General features: G+C 41.8%; 1 protein-coding gene across 3 annotated transcripts; it reads left to right on the top strand.

The window, feature by feature from the left end:
* Positions 1–6: 6 nt before the first annotated feature.
* LOC103756250 (tRNA selenocysteine 1-associated protein 1) lies at positions 7–12,254 on the top strand. Of its 3 annotated transcripts, XM_008922284.3 has the most exons (10): positions 7–173; positions 1,602–1,677; positions 2,701–2,777; positions 2,874–3,007; positions 3,568–3,699; positions 4,611–4,730; positions 6,897–7,092; positions 7,704–7,749; positions 8,549–8,717; positions 11,931–12,254. In XM_008922284.3, the coding sequence occupies exons 3-9, from the start codon at positions 2,748–2,750 to the stop codon at positions 8,683–8,685; spliced, it is 795 nt and encodes a 264-aa protein (XP_008920532.1). In that variant the 5' UTR covers positions 7–173; positions 1,602–1,677; positions 2,701–2,747; the 3' UTR covers positions 8,686–8,717; positions 11,931–12,254. The 3 variants fall into 3 exon arrangements, with proteins under 3 accessions (XP_008920532.1, XP_008920533.1, XP_008920534.1); XM_008922285.3 differs by lacking the exons at positions 2,701–2,777; positions 11,931–12,254 and having other exon boundaries at positions 8,549–8,946; XM_008922286.3 differs by lacking the exons at positions 4,611–4,730; positions 11,931–12,254 and having other exon boundaries at positions 8,549–8,946.
* Positions 12,255–20,677: the final 8,423 nt, after the last annotated feature.

Raw genomic sequence — 20,677 nt, 5'->3', positions numbered from 1 at the left:
AGTGAAAAGATCAAGAGGTGACAGTCAAGATTGGACGAGGAAGAGGACAAACACAGTGTTGCTTAAAAGTTGGTGAGAAGCAGTTGCATCACTTGCCTCCTGACAGCCTTTTACAACAAGACTGCTTTATTGTGTGTGCCCGTCTTCTGCCAGATCTGCATGAGTGAAAAGCAGTAAGTTTAAAAGAAGTTACTGTGCAGCCGAGAATTTGAAAATTAATTGTGTTAGATTGTGGAGAAGTTCATAGTTCTCTTAATAGAAAGTACTGTTTCAGTTAGAGAAACACTGTTCTGTGGAAATTTGTATTAATAATGACCATCTTTAACAGAAAGATGTTGCTGCTGATAATTATAATGAACACAGTTACTTTTAGTAAGTGTATTCTCAATTTACCATATGCTAACCTTACTGGGACTAGACCGTATTTTAAGGGCTTGTTTGTACTTGACAGTTTCATTGCCTCCAGAATGGCTGTGGGGATAAAGTCCATAGTTATTTTGAATAGCACCGTGCATGGATGGTCTAATTACGGTTTACGGCTATCCTGTGTCAGGTTAGCCTAATCCACTTTCAGAAGCAGTGCTCTGAACTGGTCCCCTCTGTGGGCAAGCCTTTAAGGCATTATGGACGCTCCCTGTTTATTGCATTATGTGAATGTCGATTTGATCAGCTAGGATGTAAAACATTGCATAAATTCTTGCATGGAAATAGAAGTTAGAACTTCAGCAATCAAGCATCTGCATAGAAGGAGCAACACTGGATATAAAAAAATCAACAGTTTATAAAAAATAAACAGCTGTGTGTGGAAGTAAATGTAGAATATTTTACAAATGAAGCTTGGTTTTGCACTGATTTATTTTTGTTAGATGACTAGGGGAAAAAGCTTAAAGAAAGGATATTGGAATCAACAAAGATTCATACCTTTTCAAGAAAGTGTGTCCACTGGTGTAGTGGTAGCAGTAAAAGGTCATTTATTGGCTAACTCGCTGGTGGTGAGTGAAATGTGTAAATGAAAAAGGCAAAAGAGAGAAAACAGTCCTAAGAAAAGATGCAGAGAAGGATCACGTTTATCTGTACTGTGCCCTCATCCTGCTTTTATTTCTATTATTTAGTGCACAGGAAGTATCACTGCTTGTTTTCAGCTGTGTAGTTTGTGGTACAAGTAAATTAACTCTTAATTTGGCTAAAAGGGGAAGAAACCCTGGGGACTTCTGCAGAATGTACTGAAGCCTTGTATCTTGTTGCCTTGTTTTAACTATTTTAGAATCTTCTGAATTACTAGGTTATTGTGTGTAGGTATTTCAGCATTAAGGGTAAGGTATAGGTGACTTAAAAGTTCTCTGTAACTTTCTAGTGCTTTGGACAGTGGGAAGGCTTTGTGGTGTATTGCAGTTTAAGACAGTGAAGATTACTTCTAATCATAATCCCATTGGCCATATATCCTTTTCACACCCACTGCTTTAGCAGTGGCAAGTCAGAACTTAAAAAATTAAGTTCCGACTTAATATCATTCAAAGGATGCAGAGGGGTGAACATATTTGGAAGTAATTAATCTCAGGGAAAAAATTCTTCATCTTTTTCATCCCCTGTTCTTTTTCCAGCTGAAGGAGTGAACTGAATCTGTGCAGCCATACTGTTTGAGAAAGACAGAAGACAGTTTGAACCATGGCAAGCCAGGTAAGATCATGTGGTCAGAAATACAGGCTTGCAGTGCCTAAATGGATTCCAGAACCATACTCAGAATTCCTAGTAAATGTAAAGCTGAAATAGCTAGCTTGCTCTGAGTTGGGTGTTCTTTTAGTCCTGTGATTTCTTCCGGCAACGTGGTAATTGGTGGCTGTCCTCTGGACACTTAATTGTGTCAACTGAAGCAGATTGGGGGCATAACGTTAAGTTTCGCAGTTTGGATTATTTGAGTGTGAGTTCTTCTGAAGGACCTTGCGTGTAACACTCTCTATATAAGATACATGTAGAGGTGTTATAGAGGAAGAACGATAAAGCCTGCGTAAGTAAAAGCTGTGGAACATCATTCTCATTTTTGGAAGTCCTTGTTCTTCAGAATCTTGAGAGGGAGGCAACCTGTTTGCCTGTTTCCTCTGGCTGTTTCCTCTCCTTTTTTTTGTGCAGTTACCCCACTCACTTCCTTTTTGAACTGTGGTTTTTGGGGTTTTAGTTTTTTCTTTTTTTTTCCTTTTTTTTTTTTTTTTTTTTTTTTTTGCTAAGAGGCACTTTTTTATGCCTCTTCCTTCCTGGCCTTGCGTCTGGGTTCACGTTTTCCCTCAGCCAAGCTGGTGCCTGTTCCTGGTCTGCTTTCTCCTTACATTCCATTCATTGGCCTCTTGTCGTTGTTCCTGGCCTGGGAGAGTGACTCACTGCTGGGTAGTAAGGAGAGGCATCTCACAGAAGAAGAATTCCTAGGTGAGGGGAAGATAGGGACAGCGGAGGTCCCTTTTGGAAGAGTGACGATTTCCCTGCCTCCTCATCAGTCAGACTGTGCTGCAGCAGGATTTTTTGCGTCCTGGAGCTCAAGTGGAACACAGTCCAGTCCTGAAGCTAATTAACATTTAGGATTGGCCAGCATCAAAGGGCTATCTGCTTTTTCCCTAATTCCCAGAGGAAGCTGTCAATCCTTTAGCCAGCTTGACAAGTCAGGGGAATATGGCTGTTCATACAATCCTTTGGCTCTGTTATTTTTGCCAGGCGTTTTCCCCAGAGGCTGCTTTCCCTCATGGGAGGCGGAGGGAGAAATGGGACCCCAGGCTTCTTTCAAGGGCAAGGTGAATATGGGGAAATCACCTGTGGTGATGGGGAGTGGGAGGGAGGAATGTAAATGAGGCTAAAAACTATAAAGGTGATTTTTTTTCTCCCTACAGGACTTGATGGCGAAAAAAAGAGAATGTCTCCAGGCATACAGCTGGTGGAGAACACCACAGAAGAAACGGAAGAAAAAGAACAAAATAAAACCAGGAAGAATAGAGTTTGTCCCTAGTAGTACTAATACGACCAGGTAAAGACCTTTAGAATGGAGAAGCCTTACCTGTTTAAATTAATGATGACTAGTGAATGCCATCACTTAGTTTTAAAATCCTGAAATGGCACACGTAGTGCCTATACTATAAGTATTGCTTATGGAATTGTATTGCCAGTAGAATATTCAGGATTTTTTTTTCTAGTTTGTCTCTCTCATAATCACTTAAAGTGGTGGCAAAATAGTCATAGCTCTTTTGAATCATGGCTGTAACTTAATAGTTTTTTGTGGTGTTTTTGGGTGCCCTGCCCTTCGGACAGCAAATATTACTTTTTAATCCCTTCTAAAAGTTTTTTTTAATAAATATGGGTCTTTGTTAAAATGCTTTCTTTTGCAAAAGTGGTAGAATGGACATTCTACTGTAGTAGTGATGGCATTGCGGTTCTGTACATTGCTCAGCAGAGTTTTGCAATCTGTTCATATTTTTGTCTCTGTATTTGTTCAGTGATAACTGCCTGCTTGTATGTTGGGTACTTGAATACTGCAGTGAGCTATGTTAGTCTCAAACTTGACCGTGGTTCTCTTTTACCTTTTTAAAGACCAGATTATTCAATATTTGTTGGGGAGCTTACTCCAGAAGTGGATGATTTCCAGCTTTATGACTATTTCCTAAAGAGGTACCCCTCATGTATTGACTGCAAAATAGCAACAGACCTGCTGGGATATTCCAGGTAACATTTGAAAATGTTTAAATGGTGTCATTATGTTTGCTTCTATAAGTAATATATAAGAACCTGCATCAGAACTGTTTCTCCATTTTCTTTGGAGGCGGGAAGAGAGAGATTAGCCTTTGGCATTATTTTTTTAACAGCATAGATCCATGTATTTCTCAAACCTTATGGTTAGTTTAAGCAGTTAATGTGATAAGCTTCTATTCAGCCATATGAATATCTACATGAAGCTAGACAGTGGGAGAAGGGGGACCTCTGCATGGACATGTGCACTGCTGTGCCTATCTGCAGCAGTGTGTCCACTTAGTCATCTGCAGTACTGAAGACAAGCTAATTCCCTTTTTACATGTAAAGAAAACTGTAAGGCCTGGCAAATCTTAGGGGGTTGGGAGACCAAACTTTCAATATTAGTAAATAAAGCTTAGTGGAAGTTACACTGGCCAGACAGTGAGTCAAGCAGGGATGAGCAAGTTTGCTGTTCAGACAACTCTGGCTGTAATGGACTAATTCAAAACAACTTGAAAAAAAGGAAAAAGGAAATCTGAGAAAGCTAATTTAAAAAGAATGTTAGAGATGTACTGCTGTAGGAGTGGTTTTAATACTAAGAGATAAATGGCCTGCTGTAAGTGCAGAAATATGGAATCTGGTTAGTTAAATAGTTAAAACTTATTGTTTTGCTGCCTTTCAGCAAGGTACATCTTAATGCTGTCAACAAGCTTTTTGCTTCTGGCCCAAGTTTTTAATTTTGTAAAAGCATCTTCTGTGCATGTGCACATGCCAGAGAGGTTGCTTAGGTAATAAAAGCTATAGTAGCTACTATTTTCTGTTTTCATGAAGACAGAAATTGCATTCATTAGCTTTGTAACTGTTATGAATACTAGAATTTGTTTTCTCCCTTTTGAAAATTGTAGAGGGTATGCCTTTGTCAGATTTGGTGAGCAAGGTGATCAGATGAGGGCACTGCAAGACTGCCAGAATGCACCAGGTCTGGGGGGAAAACGAATCCGGCTGAGCATAGGAATTTCTAAAAGGTAACAAATGAGTTGTGCATTGATACAGTAATTCTGAATAATCGGATTCTTTTCGCTCTGCCTTTGTAAAGACTGTGGCCCGTGCTATAATGGCTGTACACACGATGCAGTCTACAAAACCAAAATCACAGAAGCATTATGTTTGGACTACCTGGATTCATCAACCTCTTTCAGTATTTCTGGGGGAATCCAACTCCTAAGTCTAGCCAGATTGTATAACTTGGGCTTAGCTGTTGTAACCAGCCTTAATTCTTACACTGGTGAAGCTGAACGCATTTGTAAATATTTTTTGGGTTTGGGTCTGAAGAAGGTAGAAGGGACAACAAGTGTTTGGTTTTTATGCTAGGAAGCTTTTCTTCTAGATGTTTCCCCCTAGTTTAGGCAAGCTCGTGTGTTGCTAGTTTTAAAGTAGGCTGGCAGAGGAAGGAACTCCTTAGTGGAAAAATACAGAATATAGAGGGGAAGAAGCCAAAGGAGATGTTGCTTGAACAATTTATTTAGGATACTATTCTTTACTTTTCAAGTAATCAGAGCAGTAGGAAATTCTAAAGTTGATTGGTTTTGAGAGGGTTTTTTATTCTGCCAGCACAGTTCTCTCAGTTATTTAAGACAATTCAGTTGGAGTCTTGATACCAAATTTGATAAACTTTGACCCAGAATACAGACAAATATATAGAACTTCATATAAAACAATTTCAGTATATATTCATGAGGGTAGTTTGTGTGTTCTCTTGGAAGACTAAAAACAACTGCTTCTGTTTCTTTTTACCCTGGATAATTTTGCTAATGTTGCCTTGTTGCTCTGGAACAGAAATGCTCTTAACCAAGAGAGCATTGTCCAGAATTGCATTGACTAAATTGCTTTGAAAATAGGAAGAGGTCCCAAAGAAACAGGTTTTCTCACATTTGCTATCCAGATAAATATTAGCAGCATTTTCAGATTTTTCTTTCCTACAGAGATGGATGTAGGAGACAAGTTGAAAGCAGAAGACTTTGAGACATTATGTAATCATTTGTTTACCACAGTAGTAACACAGTAGAATACCTATTTATTAGAATGTATGTGTAGCTTCACAGTAATGAAAAAAATGTGGGTATTAAAATAAACATCGCTAATCTATACCTGTTTCTAAATGGCTGAGTACTGAGCTCTCCTAGCATCAAAATATCTAGCCATCAGAGCAGTTCGTCACTAAGTCACATTGGAAACTCTATTTCTGAGCTCCTTCAGTTTGTGTTCTTGGCAAAAAACCTTGATCTGAGTTTTCTGTAGCGAAGTGGAGATACAGAGAAATTGGACTCTGCAAACAGGAGTTTTGCTTGCACTTAAACAGTGAAGAAATGTCTAAGCATAGGGGATTTCTTGGAATGTGCAGCTGGCTTATCTGAATGTTTTTTATGTAGTGTATCTCTGTTAGTACAGGCAGTACTTTTGCAGTGATACTTGTTAGTGTGTGAAGTTTTCCCTGAGGAAAAATCTGCTTAGGAAAGAGAAAGTAGTGAAAACGAATTGCCTGGCCCTTTGGTCTTGAGAACCAATGAGTTTTGTCATATTCCTGCTGCTGCAGCTTCATTCTGGACAATGGCAGTGCTGACTTAACCTGGCAGCTATGCTTTGTCAACTGCCCATGGACTAAAAATTGAGTAGGTGAAGGGTAGGCATGGTAAATTGGCAGGCAGTGTCAGATGCTCCTCTGAAGCAGATAATCTGACTTCACCTCTTTTTTTCTGGAAATAACAAGATTTAGTATTAACCAAATAAAAGATAGAAGGGCTAATTAAGATTTTAAATCTTTAAAGCATCTTTAAAAGTGTCTTTAAAGCAGTGGTACGTTATAAAGGTCTGTGGTCTTAATAAATGATTTTTTTTTTATCAGCAACTTGCTTAAATGGATACTAAAAGTACTCAAACTGATTACAGATAAATGTAATTGAGTTAATCCATGGAAATAATTACTTTTGGCATTGCTGAAGGTGAGAGTATTTGCTTCTGTATAAACATGAGACACTGTGCTGTGACTTAAAACTGTTGCTTAGGCAACTATTTAGAAAAGCTTCCTTTTAAACTTGGAAGCCAGTAAATTATGGCAAATTGTTTAACTTCAGCGGTGGGTTTACAGTTTGTTGTTCTCAAACTCTAACTGTATATAACTTCTCATGTTTCAGACTGAAAGCAGAATTCCAGCGGTACCAGTCATACAACTATAACGATTATTACCAAGATTATCAGAACTACTACTCACAGTGGAATTATGATCCTTATGCTGACTACAACTACAGCTCCTATACCCCCTATGATAGCATGCAAGCTGTCGGAGAATGCTCTTTAGGAGATGCTGTTATGGCTCCAGCTGTGTTTGAGGTAAAGATACTACACACTTGATTAAAAAAATCACAAATAACAAGTTGTATGAATTGTGTAAGTCAGAGCAAAAAAGTCCTAAAAATTAAATCCTGTTCAGCTTAGTGTGGAGGTTATATATATTGGCAGACATCATTGAGAGCTATATTTGATTTAAATGCTTCAGTAGTGCATCTATGGAATTAGATATTTATACACCACTATTTGTTCATGTATGCCAGATAACAGTTGTGAAGCATAATTGTGTAGGCTTTCGTCCTATTCTTGATATACTTTTCTTGAAGAAAATTAAAGAATTACTGTAACATGATCTTATCTGAATTAGTTTATCAGTTGCAACTTCTAAAAGTCCTTTCCAAGCTGAACTTATACTATGGTTTTCTAAACAAAGAAACAAACGACCCCCAAACCTAAACAAACCAACAAAACCCCCCAAACCACTAAAAAACAACAACAAACACCCTGCAAATAAACCCTCCCCAACAAACACCACCTCCCCCTGCTTATTCTGTAGTTGTGGGAGGAGGAAATGGTTTGGAAGTACAACATTATTTTGGATTTGTGATGCTTTCTGAAATGGATTGAATAAATTTTCTTTTTTTTTTTTTTAGGAAGCTTCAGCTATGACTGAAATCAACGATGACCTAATAACTGAAGGTAATGATAATTCTATCACTGCAAATCAAATTTAGCCATGCTTCTGCCCTTTAACAATACAAGCCAATGACTATTGGATGAAGAATGTTTTTGAATTTCAGCTGATGTAGTAGGATCCTCTATGGGTTATAGCATAGAGGAGGTAGGATTTTAAAGCAAATAGTGTACACCATGTCGAGTAGAATGGGACATTGTCAACAGTAATTCACAGTAGGTGTCTTTAACTTTTGCCTTCATTCTCCTTCCAAAATGACCTATTAGAGGACTTAGCATATCTTTGTATAAATTCTGCTAAAATCATTGTATGTTAAACTCATTAATAGGCAAAAGCTTGGTTTTCCAAAACCTGAGATAAAAGCTTATGTTGCAGATCTTAAATGGAGGATTCAACTTGCACTTAAGTTCTGTAGAAGATCTTTGTTTGGCCTGGAAGGTTTGTAGACAGTTCCTCACAGAGAGACATCTTGTGTTAGCATTCAGAAATTTTATCCTGCCTAACATATATTGTGGTAGAAATTATTTAAATGGATTTTGGTAGATTATCAGGCTTAATTATCCTTAAATCTGCACTTTATATTGAAATAGCAGTATGGTCCTAGCATTCTAATAACACATATTCCAAAAGAAGCTGGACTTGTCAGGTTTGTTGAAATTCTAGGTGTGAATAAACATCTTATTACATTTACTATTAAATATACTAGATTTGGCTAAAATACATTTTATGAGACATTTACTTCAGGGTTTTGTGTGCAACCTTTCCAAGATCTGACACTCGTACTTACCAGGCTTTTATTTTCAGATCCACAGCTGTACTTGGATGTTGATGAAATGAACAGACAATTCATGGAGACAAGTGAAGAACTCTATGATGCCCTCATGAATTGTCACTGGCAACCTCTGGATACGGTCACTTCTGACATCCCCTCTGCTATTTAAGTGTCTTATATAGCATGACCGTTATGACCAAGGTGCTAAAACTACATTTCTTCTACATTACTCTAGATCATAAGTTTTAAAGCACAATGATAGATTGGGTTTTTTTGCTATGCTTTTGACAGTTTCTGTAATCTTTTTTTTTTTTTTTTTTGTTCATCACTTGGAGCGTCTTGAAATCATGTAAATATTCTAGAAATGTAAAGAGTTCAATGGGGTCTAAAGATAGACTTGCCTGTGTAAATAAAATTTTGTTTCTGCAAACCTGCCAGCAAGGGATTTTACTTACATGTGTGAAACACATTCTCTTCTGGCTTGTTGAATTTAGCTGGAGGCAGTAGGGGTATTTCACCTGTCTTTGGTATGGGCAGCAGGACTAGCAAGAACTAGCTCTCACATACTTCCAAGTTACCTAGGCAATCTCTTACAAGCTCTTAACACACTTTATCTGTACAGTTTTAACATACAGAAGGGCAAACTTTCAGCTGCCATAGCTGCAAACATTCCAAAGACTAAGGATGATACCTACTGATAATTCTATTTCTGCCATTCTTGTTAGTCTTCTCAACTGATGCTGTACAGCAAAGAAACTGGTGTAACATAATATGTGTTCTTAACCCTGAAAATCCTTGGAGAAGACTTTGGTTTAAAGGAGGAAGAATAACCCATCAGGAGTTATAGTATCCTAGCTAGTAACAACTCTTCAACTAAGTTTCATCCTATCCTAAACATCTGTTACTTGTTCAGTCTTCATGCTCGAAGGTTTCATAGTGATGAGGTTATAATTCTTAGTAGGATGACAGTGTTCAGTATTCAAAGGAGATTAGGGGAGATGGCAATGAAGAATGTTCTGCTTTAAGATAGCAACTTCTGAGTGGTTTCCTCTAAACTTAATATCTGGCAGGGTATAAAGTGTTTTCCAGGCATAGGGACAACCTAAGCTGCTGTGTATGCAAAAGTATTTACTGCTTAATGTATGCAATAAAATAAATTTAGGCTGAAAACAGAAGAATACTCTTTGAAGAGAAAAAGGTAGAAATCATCAGATAGCTAATAGCCATGAAAGCTACTAAAGCTAGTCAAGTAGGTAATGATACCTCCTTTAGGGTACTGCCATGTGTGTTTTGGGAGCAATCTAAACCAGAATTGCTAGAATGGCAGATAAGAATGAAGTCCTCTGGCTTTTTTTTTTTTTTTTAAATGACTTAAGTACATTAAAGTGGTCACAACCTATATGCTGTTCTTAAATGTGAAACTAATTCTGCATTGCAGAGTGATGACTTGGCACAGGAAGTCCCTTCTAGCTGCTCACCAGAATCTCCATATTTTCTCTTCACAGTTTAATTTCAGCTACATTTCTTTTTCAAAGTTCTGCCCATGAAACGCAGATGCTCTAAACTAGAAAAGGGTTTTAGAGTGCTATAGGAAGATCATTCTTCCTGGATTTTATCCAGATGTGTATGTGGAGAGAAAACAAAACAATTCATTTAGACAGGGAGTGTACTATCACAGTTTTAGCAACTGTTTCCCTGGTTTGAAGAGAACTAGTTATGTTGTGGCTGTAAAGTGGGCTTTCTTAGGTGAAGGCTTCCCTTGTGTGAACGGGTCAGTTCTTGGAGGATGATAGTAGGGAGATTATTGATGGGAATGTGACAGAAAGTGGAATAAATGAAGCAAAGAGAATCTGGATGGGAAAGGGAGTACTTGTGCATATGTAGAATTGTTTCAGGGTACTGCAGAAGCGGGGGGGGACTTAAGATAGTAGATGCAGGCCCCTTGAATTTGGATAGGAGCATTAAAGCTTCACAACTACACTGGATTTGATACCACTTCAGTTGTAGTGCATAGCTGTGGTACTTGAGCTTGGTACTAAAAAGATGTTGCTAAGCAAAGGATTTCGTATCTAGCAAGCGCTATCATCGCAAGCAACAAGACACTTCCGCGTCTGTGCCTGGGTTATATCCTGCTTTGAAGTGCATATCCTGCTTTGCATAGCATTACATAACACCATAATGAAGTTGCAGCAAGTAATTTGTGGAAACCTTTTATTGTGTTTCCAGTTAAAAATGTGATGCTAAAGATGTATGTGGGCTTGGCAGAACTACTATGGAGTATCTGCTGATTTTTAGTATTTGGGAGGTTGACCTGTGTGTGAACTATGTAATGAGGGGCCCATGTAGTGGTGTGATTTCACTTGGCATATAAACCTCAAAGTCAGTCTGTAGCCACCACATTTATGCAGATTTTACATGTTAACAAGGTCTTTATGCTTTGCATTAGAGACTGTTTTCAGATATGCTTGCACCTTCTGTTCTGGCCTGTAAAGTATCCATATAGGGAAAATACTGTTATGAAATGTACTGAAAGAGGTTGTTTGGGCCATTAGTTCTGCACACTTGAGAAATGTTGGGAAATACATTTTCTTCCAGTCAACATACAAGAAGAGAGAGGTGAGGAAGGGAGTCTGCTGGTTGCAGCCCATGGGATACCTGTTCTAAAGTAGCTCTCTGACTTTGTTTTCTGTCTCCCAAGCTTTACTAGCCTATCCTGCTTTCCAGTTAGGAGTGCATATATGGGATCAAGCACGTGTAGAGCACGTTCTTTACTGTAAAGGCATACTGAAAAAACTTCTTTCTGCGTGGGTGTAAGCCCAAATTCAGGAAAAAGTGAGCACACTGGAACTGTTGGAGTGCATTGCTGAGACTTTTAAGTGAGGAAACTTACAGCTCTGGTACTGCCTGCATTAGCTAGCTTACATGAAGACCTGAATGTGTACATAATACAGATGCCTGATATCAGTTCTACAAAGATCTGATTGCAGTAGAAACATAAAAAAAATATTGGAAGCAGTGTTTTCAACACCACGCTATTTCACTTTGTCCAGTTGTGTTTTGTCTGTTTTACCTAGCTGAAATGTTGTGGGTTGGTTTTTTTAAAAAAAAAAAAAGTCTGATGAAGGTTTTTTATCTTTTGGAAGGATATTTAGTGTTGGTTTTATGAACTCTTTATTGTACCTGGCTGTGATAGATAGTGCCTTTACCTAAAACCTGCTAATTTCTTGAAGAAGAGTAATGCTTTTGTTTTCTATCACTTCTCTGAACAGAAAAGCTTTAGTACCATGGTTTGAGGGGCTATTGATCCTGCAGTCAGTGAACAGGGAGAAAAACAGGCTAAAAAAAGGCAAAGAGTACTTAAAAGGCTACAAAAAGGTTCAATGGTACTTAAGCCGTGAATGTTTCTTTTTGCAGGGATGCTCTTGGACCAACAGCTTCTTTCTAGCGCTACCTCAAATTAACTTGCAGATATAACTCACAGGGAAGATTGATCATAAGGTGATGATCACTATCATTCTGCTGGAGATATATATATATTTGCCTTTTGTTTTGTCTCATTTTTAATGACATTTATTTAATTTCAGTGACTCATGTCAATAGACTTTGTTTGACTACATCGACAAGTATTTCTGAGTCATGAGTTTCATTAAAGGCATGTCACCATATGAAAATTGTTCTAAATAAGTAAAATGGAAGTAAAATAAGTAAATAAAGAAGCACTTGAATTTACAGAGCAAATGTAGTGTAGCTGCCTTTGACACATACTTGGAAGAGAATATTGCGATTACAGCTTACCTTATACACTTAGCATGCATCAGAAAGAGCAAAACTTGTTTCAGTTTTGCCCAGCTCCTACGTGTCCAGCACAGGAGGGAGTTTAGTCAGTGCCCCACACAGGTACCACTTTAGAAGCCGGTATTGTTACTAATGAGTCTCTGTTACCAAAGGGCACTGTTTATACCCCTTTGTAAATCCTGCTCTTCCCATAATGGAAATGCATTATGATACCCTTCCTTCCTCTCCCTGAAGTTCATAGTTACCATGCTGCTTGGTTCCTGGAGAGAGCTACAAATCCAGGCTACAATACTTTTTTTATTTATTTATTTTGATGATTATATTGATGATTATCTTGAGATATGTGTTGTAGAAACAGTGTCATCCTAAAGCTAGTCATCAGATGTCGCACATGGGCAGTTTACACAAGATGAGGTGGTTCTTGCAGGTGACTTCTAAACCCACATGTTCCACATTCTGGAAAGGATTCTCTGTAATTGTGAGTCATCTCATGCACGTAAAATTGTATTTACAAGGGTGGGGCAGGAGGGGAGGGGTCTGGAGTTCCAAAGGTGTAGTTCATGAGAAGAAATATCTGGAAAGTAACTCCACCCTGGCTGGGGTTTTTGGAAATGGCTATCTCCTTTAGATGATTATGAACATGGAACTAAGAAATTGAGGAGTTAAGTCAGGTAGGAGAGCTGGGAAGGCACAATGTGGTTAAAAAAACCTTGGGCAGCACAGAATTCCCCAGTAAAATTTCTTCTAAAAGCTGTTCCTCTGCTGTTGCTGCTGGTTTACATTTCTGCAGGCCTTCAGAATTGCCCTTGCTGTTTTGATACTCCCTTAATTCCCCCCAGCACTCCCAGTTTTGCATTCTTTCTTTAGGTGTGTGCTGGACCAAATATTTTTATTTTCGGTGTAAGGAGTGTGTGGTACATCACAGCTCTTCCACAGTTAAGTACCTGGGCCTCACTCTATATTAGTAAATTTTTAGTACATTCTGGTTTGGATTGGGTTTTCTTGTGAACATTTTTATTGACTTGTATGTAGGGAAGGTGCTTGTGATTTTCTGCTCTGCTCCGTGATTCCCAAGGCAGGTGAATGCTATAAATAAGATGCAGAGCCATAGATTTTTCTCAACTGTAGTCTCAGTAGAATTTAAAAACAAAACAAAATACATTTTTACATATTTTAATTTTGTAATAGGAATGCACTCTTCCTCATGTTTTGAGGAGGAAAAAAGCTGTGTCACAGCTTTTCCCCCCCACCTGCTCCCAACCTGCTAAAAATGGGCGACGACAAACCTGCACCATCGCAGTTCCCATTGCTTACACAGACGCAATGGATAACGGCATCCCGGGGGAGCACCGCGTACCTCCTGGTGCACTTTTTCCTGCCGCCTTCCCCACGCTGACCTTCGCCGGCTCCTCAGCAGGAACAAGGGAACATCTGCCCCGCCGCCGTCCCTCGGGGGAAGCACAGGGTAGGCAAGTTGTGTCCCCTGGGCGGGAACAGCGTCTGGGCCGCCAGAGCATTCAAATATCCGAAGGGTGGGTGCCAGGAGGACGGACCCGAGCTACTCTTGGGGGTGCCCTGCAATAGGACGAGAGACAATGGGCAGAAACTGAAGCACAGGAAGTTCCACCCGAATATGAGGAAGAACTTTACTACGCTCGTGACCGCGCATGGAACTGACTGCTCAGAGACATTGTGGATTCCCCCACTAGGGATATTCAAAAATCGTCTGAATGCAATCCTGTGCCATGGGCTCTAGGACGACCCTGCTTGAGCAGGGAGGTTAGACTTGGATGACCAACGGTGGTCTCTTCCAACCTGGCCCGTTCCCTGCGAAGCGCCGTGGGAAGAAGGGAGAAGGCGGAGGAGCCGCCCCCGCCTCCGGGGCTCACCCGGGCACAAACCTCCGCTCCCAGCCTTCGAGTCGTCCCTGAGCCGCGCCCAGGGGTGGACTTTCCCCTCCCTCCACCACGTTCCTCTGCGGGTCGCGGCAGAGCTCAGCGCGCAGTTTTCCCGCGCAGCCGGCCCGTCCCGGCCCGTCCCCTCCCTCCTTTCCCGTTCCCCCGGGAGCGGGGCCGGCGCGCCGGGGGCTGCCAGGGCCCCACCGGCCCGGCGCCGCTGGTGTGACGCGCCACGCGCGGCTTATGACGCGCGTGCGCGGCCTCGGGGCGGCCGGCCGTGTGGTTGGTCAGGCGGGAGGCCGGGCCGCGGGGAGGTGCTGCACGGCGGCGGCGGCGAGGCGGCTCGGGCCCACGGGCGGGCGGGCGACGGACAGCGCAACAGAGGGCCCGCCGCCGGGCGGGAGAGAGCGCGAGCGAGGAGCGCGGGAGCGCCGAGGGGCAGGAGAGACGTGAGAGGGCCACCCAGAAAGGGCGGAAGAGGCGCGAGCCGAGCGGCGCGCGGGGAGGGTGCGGGCCCGGAGGGCCGCGGAGGAGCCCCCCCGCGCGCCTGCGCCGCCAGGAGGCCGCGCCGCGGCGCGTGGCGGGCGGGAGCGGCGGGGGGACGGAGGTCGGCCGCGCCCCGAGGCGCGTCCCGCGGGCCCGTGACGATGGTGGAACAGGGCGCGGCCTGGGCCCGCGGCGGGGCTGCGCGGCCCGCACCACCGAGCAGGAAGCGAGGAGGAGGAGAGCCGCCGGCGGGCGCGGCGTGGGGGAAGGCGTCGGATCGCATCATGGCCTCGGTGGCAGCGGCGGCGGCGGCAAGATCCGGATCCGGCGGCACCACCTGGGAGCCGGGAAGCCACCCTACACGAGGGGCAAGCAGCAGGTGAGGCCGCACGTCAGCCCGGTGAACCCCTTCCCCTGCACCCGCTCCTCTCCCCCAGCGCTCCCAATCAGCGGCGGAGAGGCGCCGCTGGGAAGGCCCGGCCCGGCCCGCCCGGCGGAGCCGCCTCTTCCCTGCGCCACCCCTCTGCCCTCCACACAGCCCCACGTGCGCGGCTGCGGGCCGGCATTTCCCGGTGGAGTGGCCGCCGGGGAGGGAGGAGGGAAGGGTTTCCCGCCGGGGCCGCGGGGATTGTGGGATTTCCGGGCGCTCGCTCCGCTTCCGGCCCCAGCCGGCCGCGAGGGGCTCCTTCACCTCCCCTTTGTCCTCAACGCCCGTGCCCCGCTCGGAAGAGCGAAGCGGAGGAGGAGGTGGCCGGCTGGAAGGGGTAGGTACGCATTCTCTCCACTGGCGAATGGAGCGGGCTGGCTCCCGCTCTGCGGGATGCTCGTTTTGTCTCCGGGCTGCCTGGTTAAATTGGTTTAGGTTGCGTTACCAAGTGTAGTTACTCCTCAGATTTAAGTGCATCGCTTCCAATATGTTCTTTCTTGGCGAATTCCATATTGTGGATTAGTTTGTGAGGGTGCTGAGTAGGTAGGCATCTTTCATTGTTTTCTCTTTTTCTTTGTAGGATTCTGCCTGCAGAACCCTTAGGTCTGCATTTGGTCGTTTTTTCAGTGTCTTGCCTGTGCTTAAACGTGCAGTGCAACTGAAATGTAGCTCTTAGTCATAAGGCAGTTTTTCCTCCTTTGTATTGTAGGACAGAGTTAGATGGATTCAAAAAAACTCGCTTTTTGTAAATTGCGATACAAAGGTCCTACACCATCTAGAGTGACTGCAGAGGGAAGAAGCAGAGATCCTTCCCATCTGCTGTTTGCCAAGAAATTTCAAGATACCCAGAAACTGTGCTCTGGAAATGCCTTCCACGTGTATTTATGAACCTGAAATTGATTGTTCAGCTAAAACGTTTACATTATTAAATCGGTAGTATAAGCTAGGGGATTGAATATTATATGCAAAATTGAGGGGGTGTTACACACGAGTTCTTGCTCAATTAGTCTTTATTCTTTGGGAAGTACTATACTTAGTCTTTTATATAGTAAACTGCTCAGCAATGTCCTTGTAAAGCTGTCAAGGGGATGCTTCATCCAAAGAATCACTGCACTTACAGAGCAAATGTTGAAAGTTCTTATGTGAGTGATGTAAGGATAACATTTAAATTGTGATATCTTATATGTGTTGATACTATGTAGATAGCTGGTAAACCTTACACATGAATTTAAAATAATTAACGTAGATGGTTTCCTGACTCTTCTATTGTTTGTTGTCTCTCTGTGCTTTCCAGTAGGTTTATTTAAACAATGTGCCAAAGCAAACACGTGCTTGGGGATATCTGTGGGATTCTGCCCAGAGAATGGGTGCTGCAAATCGAATACGCAGACCAAATTAACAAGTAATATGTTGGGGGAAATATGGTAAATAGGAAAACCAGTAGGTGTCAGATATGTACATTTGTTACAACGGGTAGCTTTTTTAACCCTGTGCAGGTTGCTAACTTGCATTACATAAAAAGATGAACTCTAGGTAGATAAGTGACTTAAATTGAAATTAATCAAAGTGTTCCTATTTTCAATATAACATCTACTCTGCAGAAGTATTCCATGATTTGGTGTTGTCTCTCAGTAATGAGTTTGGGAAGACATGAAAGTGCTCAATGCAGTTTTGATATGAGGTTATACCCCTCATTCTGAACCCCTGATCCCCTAATTATTATCAATAAAGTAAGTTCGTAGAAATACTTTATTAGAGCTTTTCTAGGTGCTTGCAGTCAAGACTGCAGTCCTGAAAACTCCCTCATCAAGCTCTGAAGGTGCCTAAGCACTGTACACAGTATAGCTAATAGCTTTAAAGTTCCTAGGCTATCTAATTTTTTTTCCACTTGAATGAGAGGTGAGTAGCACAATATCAGGCTTACAATTGTAAGCCTGGTGTCATTTTTTTTGGTGTCTTGTTATGCTTTCTCGATGTTATTATTTTGCCATAGTCTCCCAGGGAGCTCAGTCAGGTGAGAATTCTCCAATCATGTCCAACATGTGCTGCAGAGTCAGTCTTGTATTAAGTGCAGTGATGGCTTTAGAAGACAATTGGAAGAGGAGATGCTGCTGCTTTTCAGAGATGCTTAGCTAAAGCATTTGTTCAGAATGTGGTAGACCCTGCTTCAGACTCCTTTTTTGCCTGCAGGCATCAACCTACATCTTCCACTTTCTGGGCAAATATCCCAGTCCTCAAGCTGTGTGTTGTCTTCAGTTCTTCTGACTGAAACTGTGTTATTATCCAGAAAAAGAATTTGTGATTCACTGAGCCAGGAAGAGGAGGTATAAGAAGATGTTGCCTTCCAAGACTAGAGACATACAGGATCTGATCCTTTATTTCAGAGGTTATTTTATATGTTCGTGGAATAAACATGTGCAAAGCATAGTATTTCCTGCCCTTTGCTCCCCAAGTTCCTGATAGGCAGCCATGCTTCTTTATGTTTGTATGTATGTTTTTTTAAGTCTAGAGCATTTTTTTAAGCCAACCTCAAAGAGGTGAGGTGAACAGATGATACCTGGTAGATGTGACTTGCAGCTTACGTATTCTCCTGGAAGATGGAGATGTGGGTACAGATTCCCCCACAAGTGAAGGAACTAAACCTCGTTATTTTCTTTTCTGAGCTACCACCCTGCCTTATAGGAAGTGCACTGTCAGCAGCTGTATTACTAAACCAACAATAAAAAAGTAGCAGCACTGCTAAGTAAAGGTGGTATTGACTCATCCACCATGAATATCTGTGGTGAGGGAATTGCTTCTCAGAAAGAAAAGAGCCTTTTGTATCTTCATGTTGGGTGTTCTTGGAGTAGAATTGCAGAGGTCTCTCCATTGACTGTGCTTTCCTAGTGGCAAAATGCTGACAGCTACACGCTGAGTGCATTGACTTTAGGTTACACCATGCTTAGCATGCTACCTGTTTACTTAGCCATCTCATGCTGAAATATCCAGCCTCTTCCTGCACCGTTTAAGAAGCTTAGGCCCTTGAGTTAAAATTATGGCTTCTTTGAGAGCTAAGCACATGCAGGCGAGGGAGCTCTTGTGTCCGGAACCTGGGTTTCATCTTCTGGATGTGACCCTAGTGTTTCTAAATGCCAGTTTGTCCTGGTCATTTAGGTAAACTGATGATTGGAATTACTAGTGCAGATGTGTAAATGGGAGGAATGATTACATTGGTGACTTATTAAGCTTCTAGAATAGTATCTGTATGTTTCTATTGTCATTTTTATGTGTGCGCTGGTTTAGCTTGGAACAGGGCCGTTCTCATCCAGGTAAGACAGATTTCAAAGATTTTAAATGTGTCTTACAGGAGAAGAGACTAAAATAACTTTTTTTGGTAATCTTCTTATTAGATAATTGACCATTGAAAGTGTCAACGAACTTTGATTTTCCTGGACTTTTAAACTCATACAAGCAGATTTAAGTATGAGAAAAAAGCAGTTACCTGAATAGTGTTTAACCTTCCCATAAACTTGTATATATATGTGTTAAACTTCATCTTAGGGCTGATTAATATCAGAGATAGTACTTGTAGATTAAAACTTCTGCTAGGGAGCGATATGTTTTTGTTTTTTCTTATGTGTGTACGTGCCAGTGCATATTTATAAAGTAGATGTGCTACACTGATAATACAAGAAAATCCAAAGATGTTTTCCTTGATGAAACCAGCTTAAGTTTCTGCATGTTTGTAGTTGGTCTTGTGCTGATTAGTTCGGACATTACCTGACAAAGGGGAGGAGAAGGCCACTGAAAGTCACTTTCACTGGTCCTGAAAGCCCCTCTAGATTGGTGAGTTTCCTAAAGCCATTTAAGTCATTCTGTAAGGTTCTTTCCAGAGGGAATAGCTACAGGATCAGGAACTTTAAGTATGTAATGACTAAATCATTGCATGTCACCTGCTGTTGTCCTGAAGGTAGGCCTTGCTGGACAGTGACTACAGACAGTGGGCAGGTGGGATTTCATAAACCACCAGGTTTCTTTTGTGAGGAAATTTGGAAACTCTGATGCTAAAAGGTTCCTGGAGTATCGTATTTAGTAATGTTTCATAAACCTTCATAAACCAGGAAAATATTAATTTAAAAAGATCTTTATTAATAATTTCCCTAGGGACCTACACAAGTACAGTTGTATTGGTTTAACTCTATCAACAGGATTGCACCTTGAAACATGCTTAGGTGTTTGTATTTGTATGCAACTCTCTGCTCGATTTGGTTTAGTAGCAGGCCAACACATTGTGCTAAAACAAATAGGTTGAAAGAAATGTTTAATATGTATTTAAAGATTTGTTTTAAAAGGATGGGCTAATAGTCAGCATCAGAGGCTTTATCTCTGCCCCAGCAATATCAAATTATATTAGAAAAATAGATGTTTAAATTTGATACTTGGCTTTCTACTGCTGCCATAAACAAAAATGTATCATGATTGGGAAGAACTTGTAAAACTGAGGTACTGACAGTTTTCTCTTGTTTAGGCTAACAGTACTGTCTGTGGTACAACAAATTGTAGATGATGATTATTACAGCATTTTATTAATATTCCGGGGTTTGTCTTGCAAAGTGTTGTCGTGACAGGCTTGGAGGCTGTGAAGTACTGGGGAAGAATATTAGTGGGCGCTATCTTAGGAGGAAAAAAAAACAGATGAAATAATTGACGGTGTTAGCTGGGACACTGCAAATTGTCTTTGGTTGCTGGCAGCACATCACTTCCTCTGAGTTATTTATTCCTCCAGTCAGTAATTAGAACCAGTTCTTGCTCCCCTGCCACAGACAAACTGAGCTGCTGTTGATTCTAAGGACTGCGGGAGGAGAGACTTCAAAATCTTGCATGCCCAAAAGTGTTTGAGCAGAAGTATTTCACACTGGTGCAGATGGTGGGCTACCATACCATTGTGTAACAAATTCATAACACAGGGGGATGACCTGCTCAGTGGACATGGGGTGAGTGGTGGTTGTTGTTTACTTAGACTTTAGCAGTGCCCTCGGCATGGTCTCCCGTGTGATGATCCCTGTTGTCCATTTGGTGAAATATGGACCTGTCAGGTGTACCATAAAGTGATTAGAAAATTAGCGGGACTGTTGACCTCAAAGGGTTTTGATCAGCAGTATAAAGTTACAGTGGCAGCCAATGGCTAATAAAGGCTGTCAGGAATTGCTATTGAGACCGATGCTGCTATATGTCTTTACTAAAACCTGGGATGAAGGAATGGCATGAATCCTCAGGAGATTCCCTGATAGTACCAAATCTGGGGGAACGTCAGTCCTGTTGTATGAAGAAGGTTAGGGCTGGCATTGAGGGATCTTGGCAGAAACAGGCTGTCAAGAACCTCATGCATTTTAGTAAAGGCAGATGTTAAGTTCTTCATCTGGGATGAAACAACCCCATCTACCTGCTGGACAGCAAGTTGAACCTGAGTCAGCAGCATGCCCTTGAGGTGAAGGTGGCCAACTGCATACTGGGAGGTATTAGTAAAAATGTGGGGAGGATGTTCAGGGAGTTGGTTTTTCCCCTGTATTCAGCAC

This window comes from Manacus vitellinus, unplaced genomic scaffold, assembly GCF_001715985.3.
Source record: "Manacus vitellinus isolate BGI_N305 unplaced genomic scaffold, ASM171598v3 scaffold_39_pilon, whole genome shotgun sequence".
NCBI classification, from domain to species: Eukaryota; Metazoa; Chordata; class Aves; order Passeriformes; family Pipridae; genus Manacus; species Manacus vitellinus.
The sequence above is the reverse complement of the archived record's forward strand: the minus strand, read 5'-3'. Positions and strand labels throughout refer to the sequence as shown.

Coding starts and splice junctions, on each gene's coding strand:
- LOC103756250 (XM_008922284.3), top strand. CDS start 2,748: ATGGGACCCCAGGCTTCTTTCAAGGGCAAG. Junction 2,778..2,873: donor AGGCTTCTTTCAAGGGCAAG/GTGAATATGGGG, acceptor TTCTCCCTACAG/GACTTGATGGCGAAAAAAAG. Junction 4,731..6,896: donor AGCATAGGAATTTCTAAAAG/GTAACAAATGAG, acceptor CTCATGTTTCAG/ACTGAAAGCAGAATTCCAGC.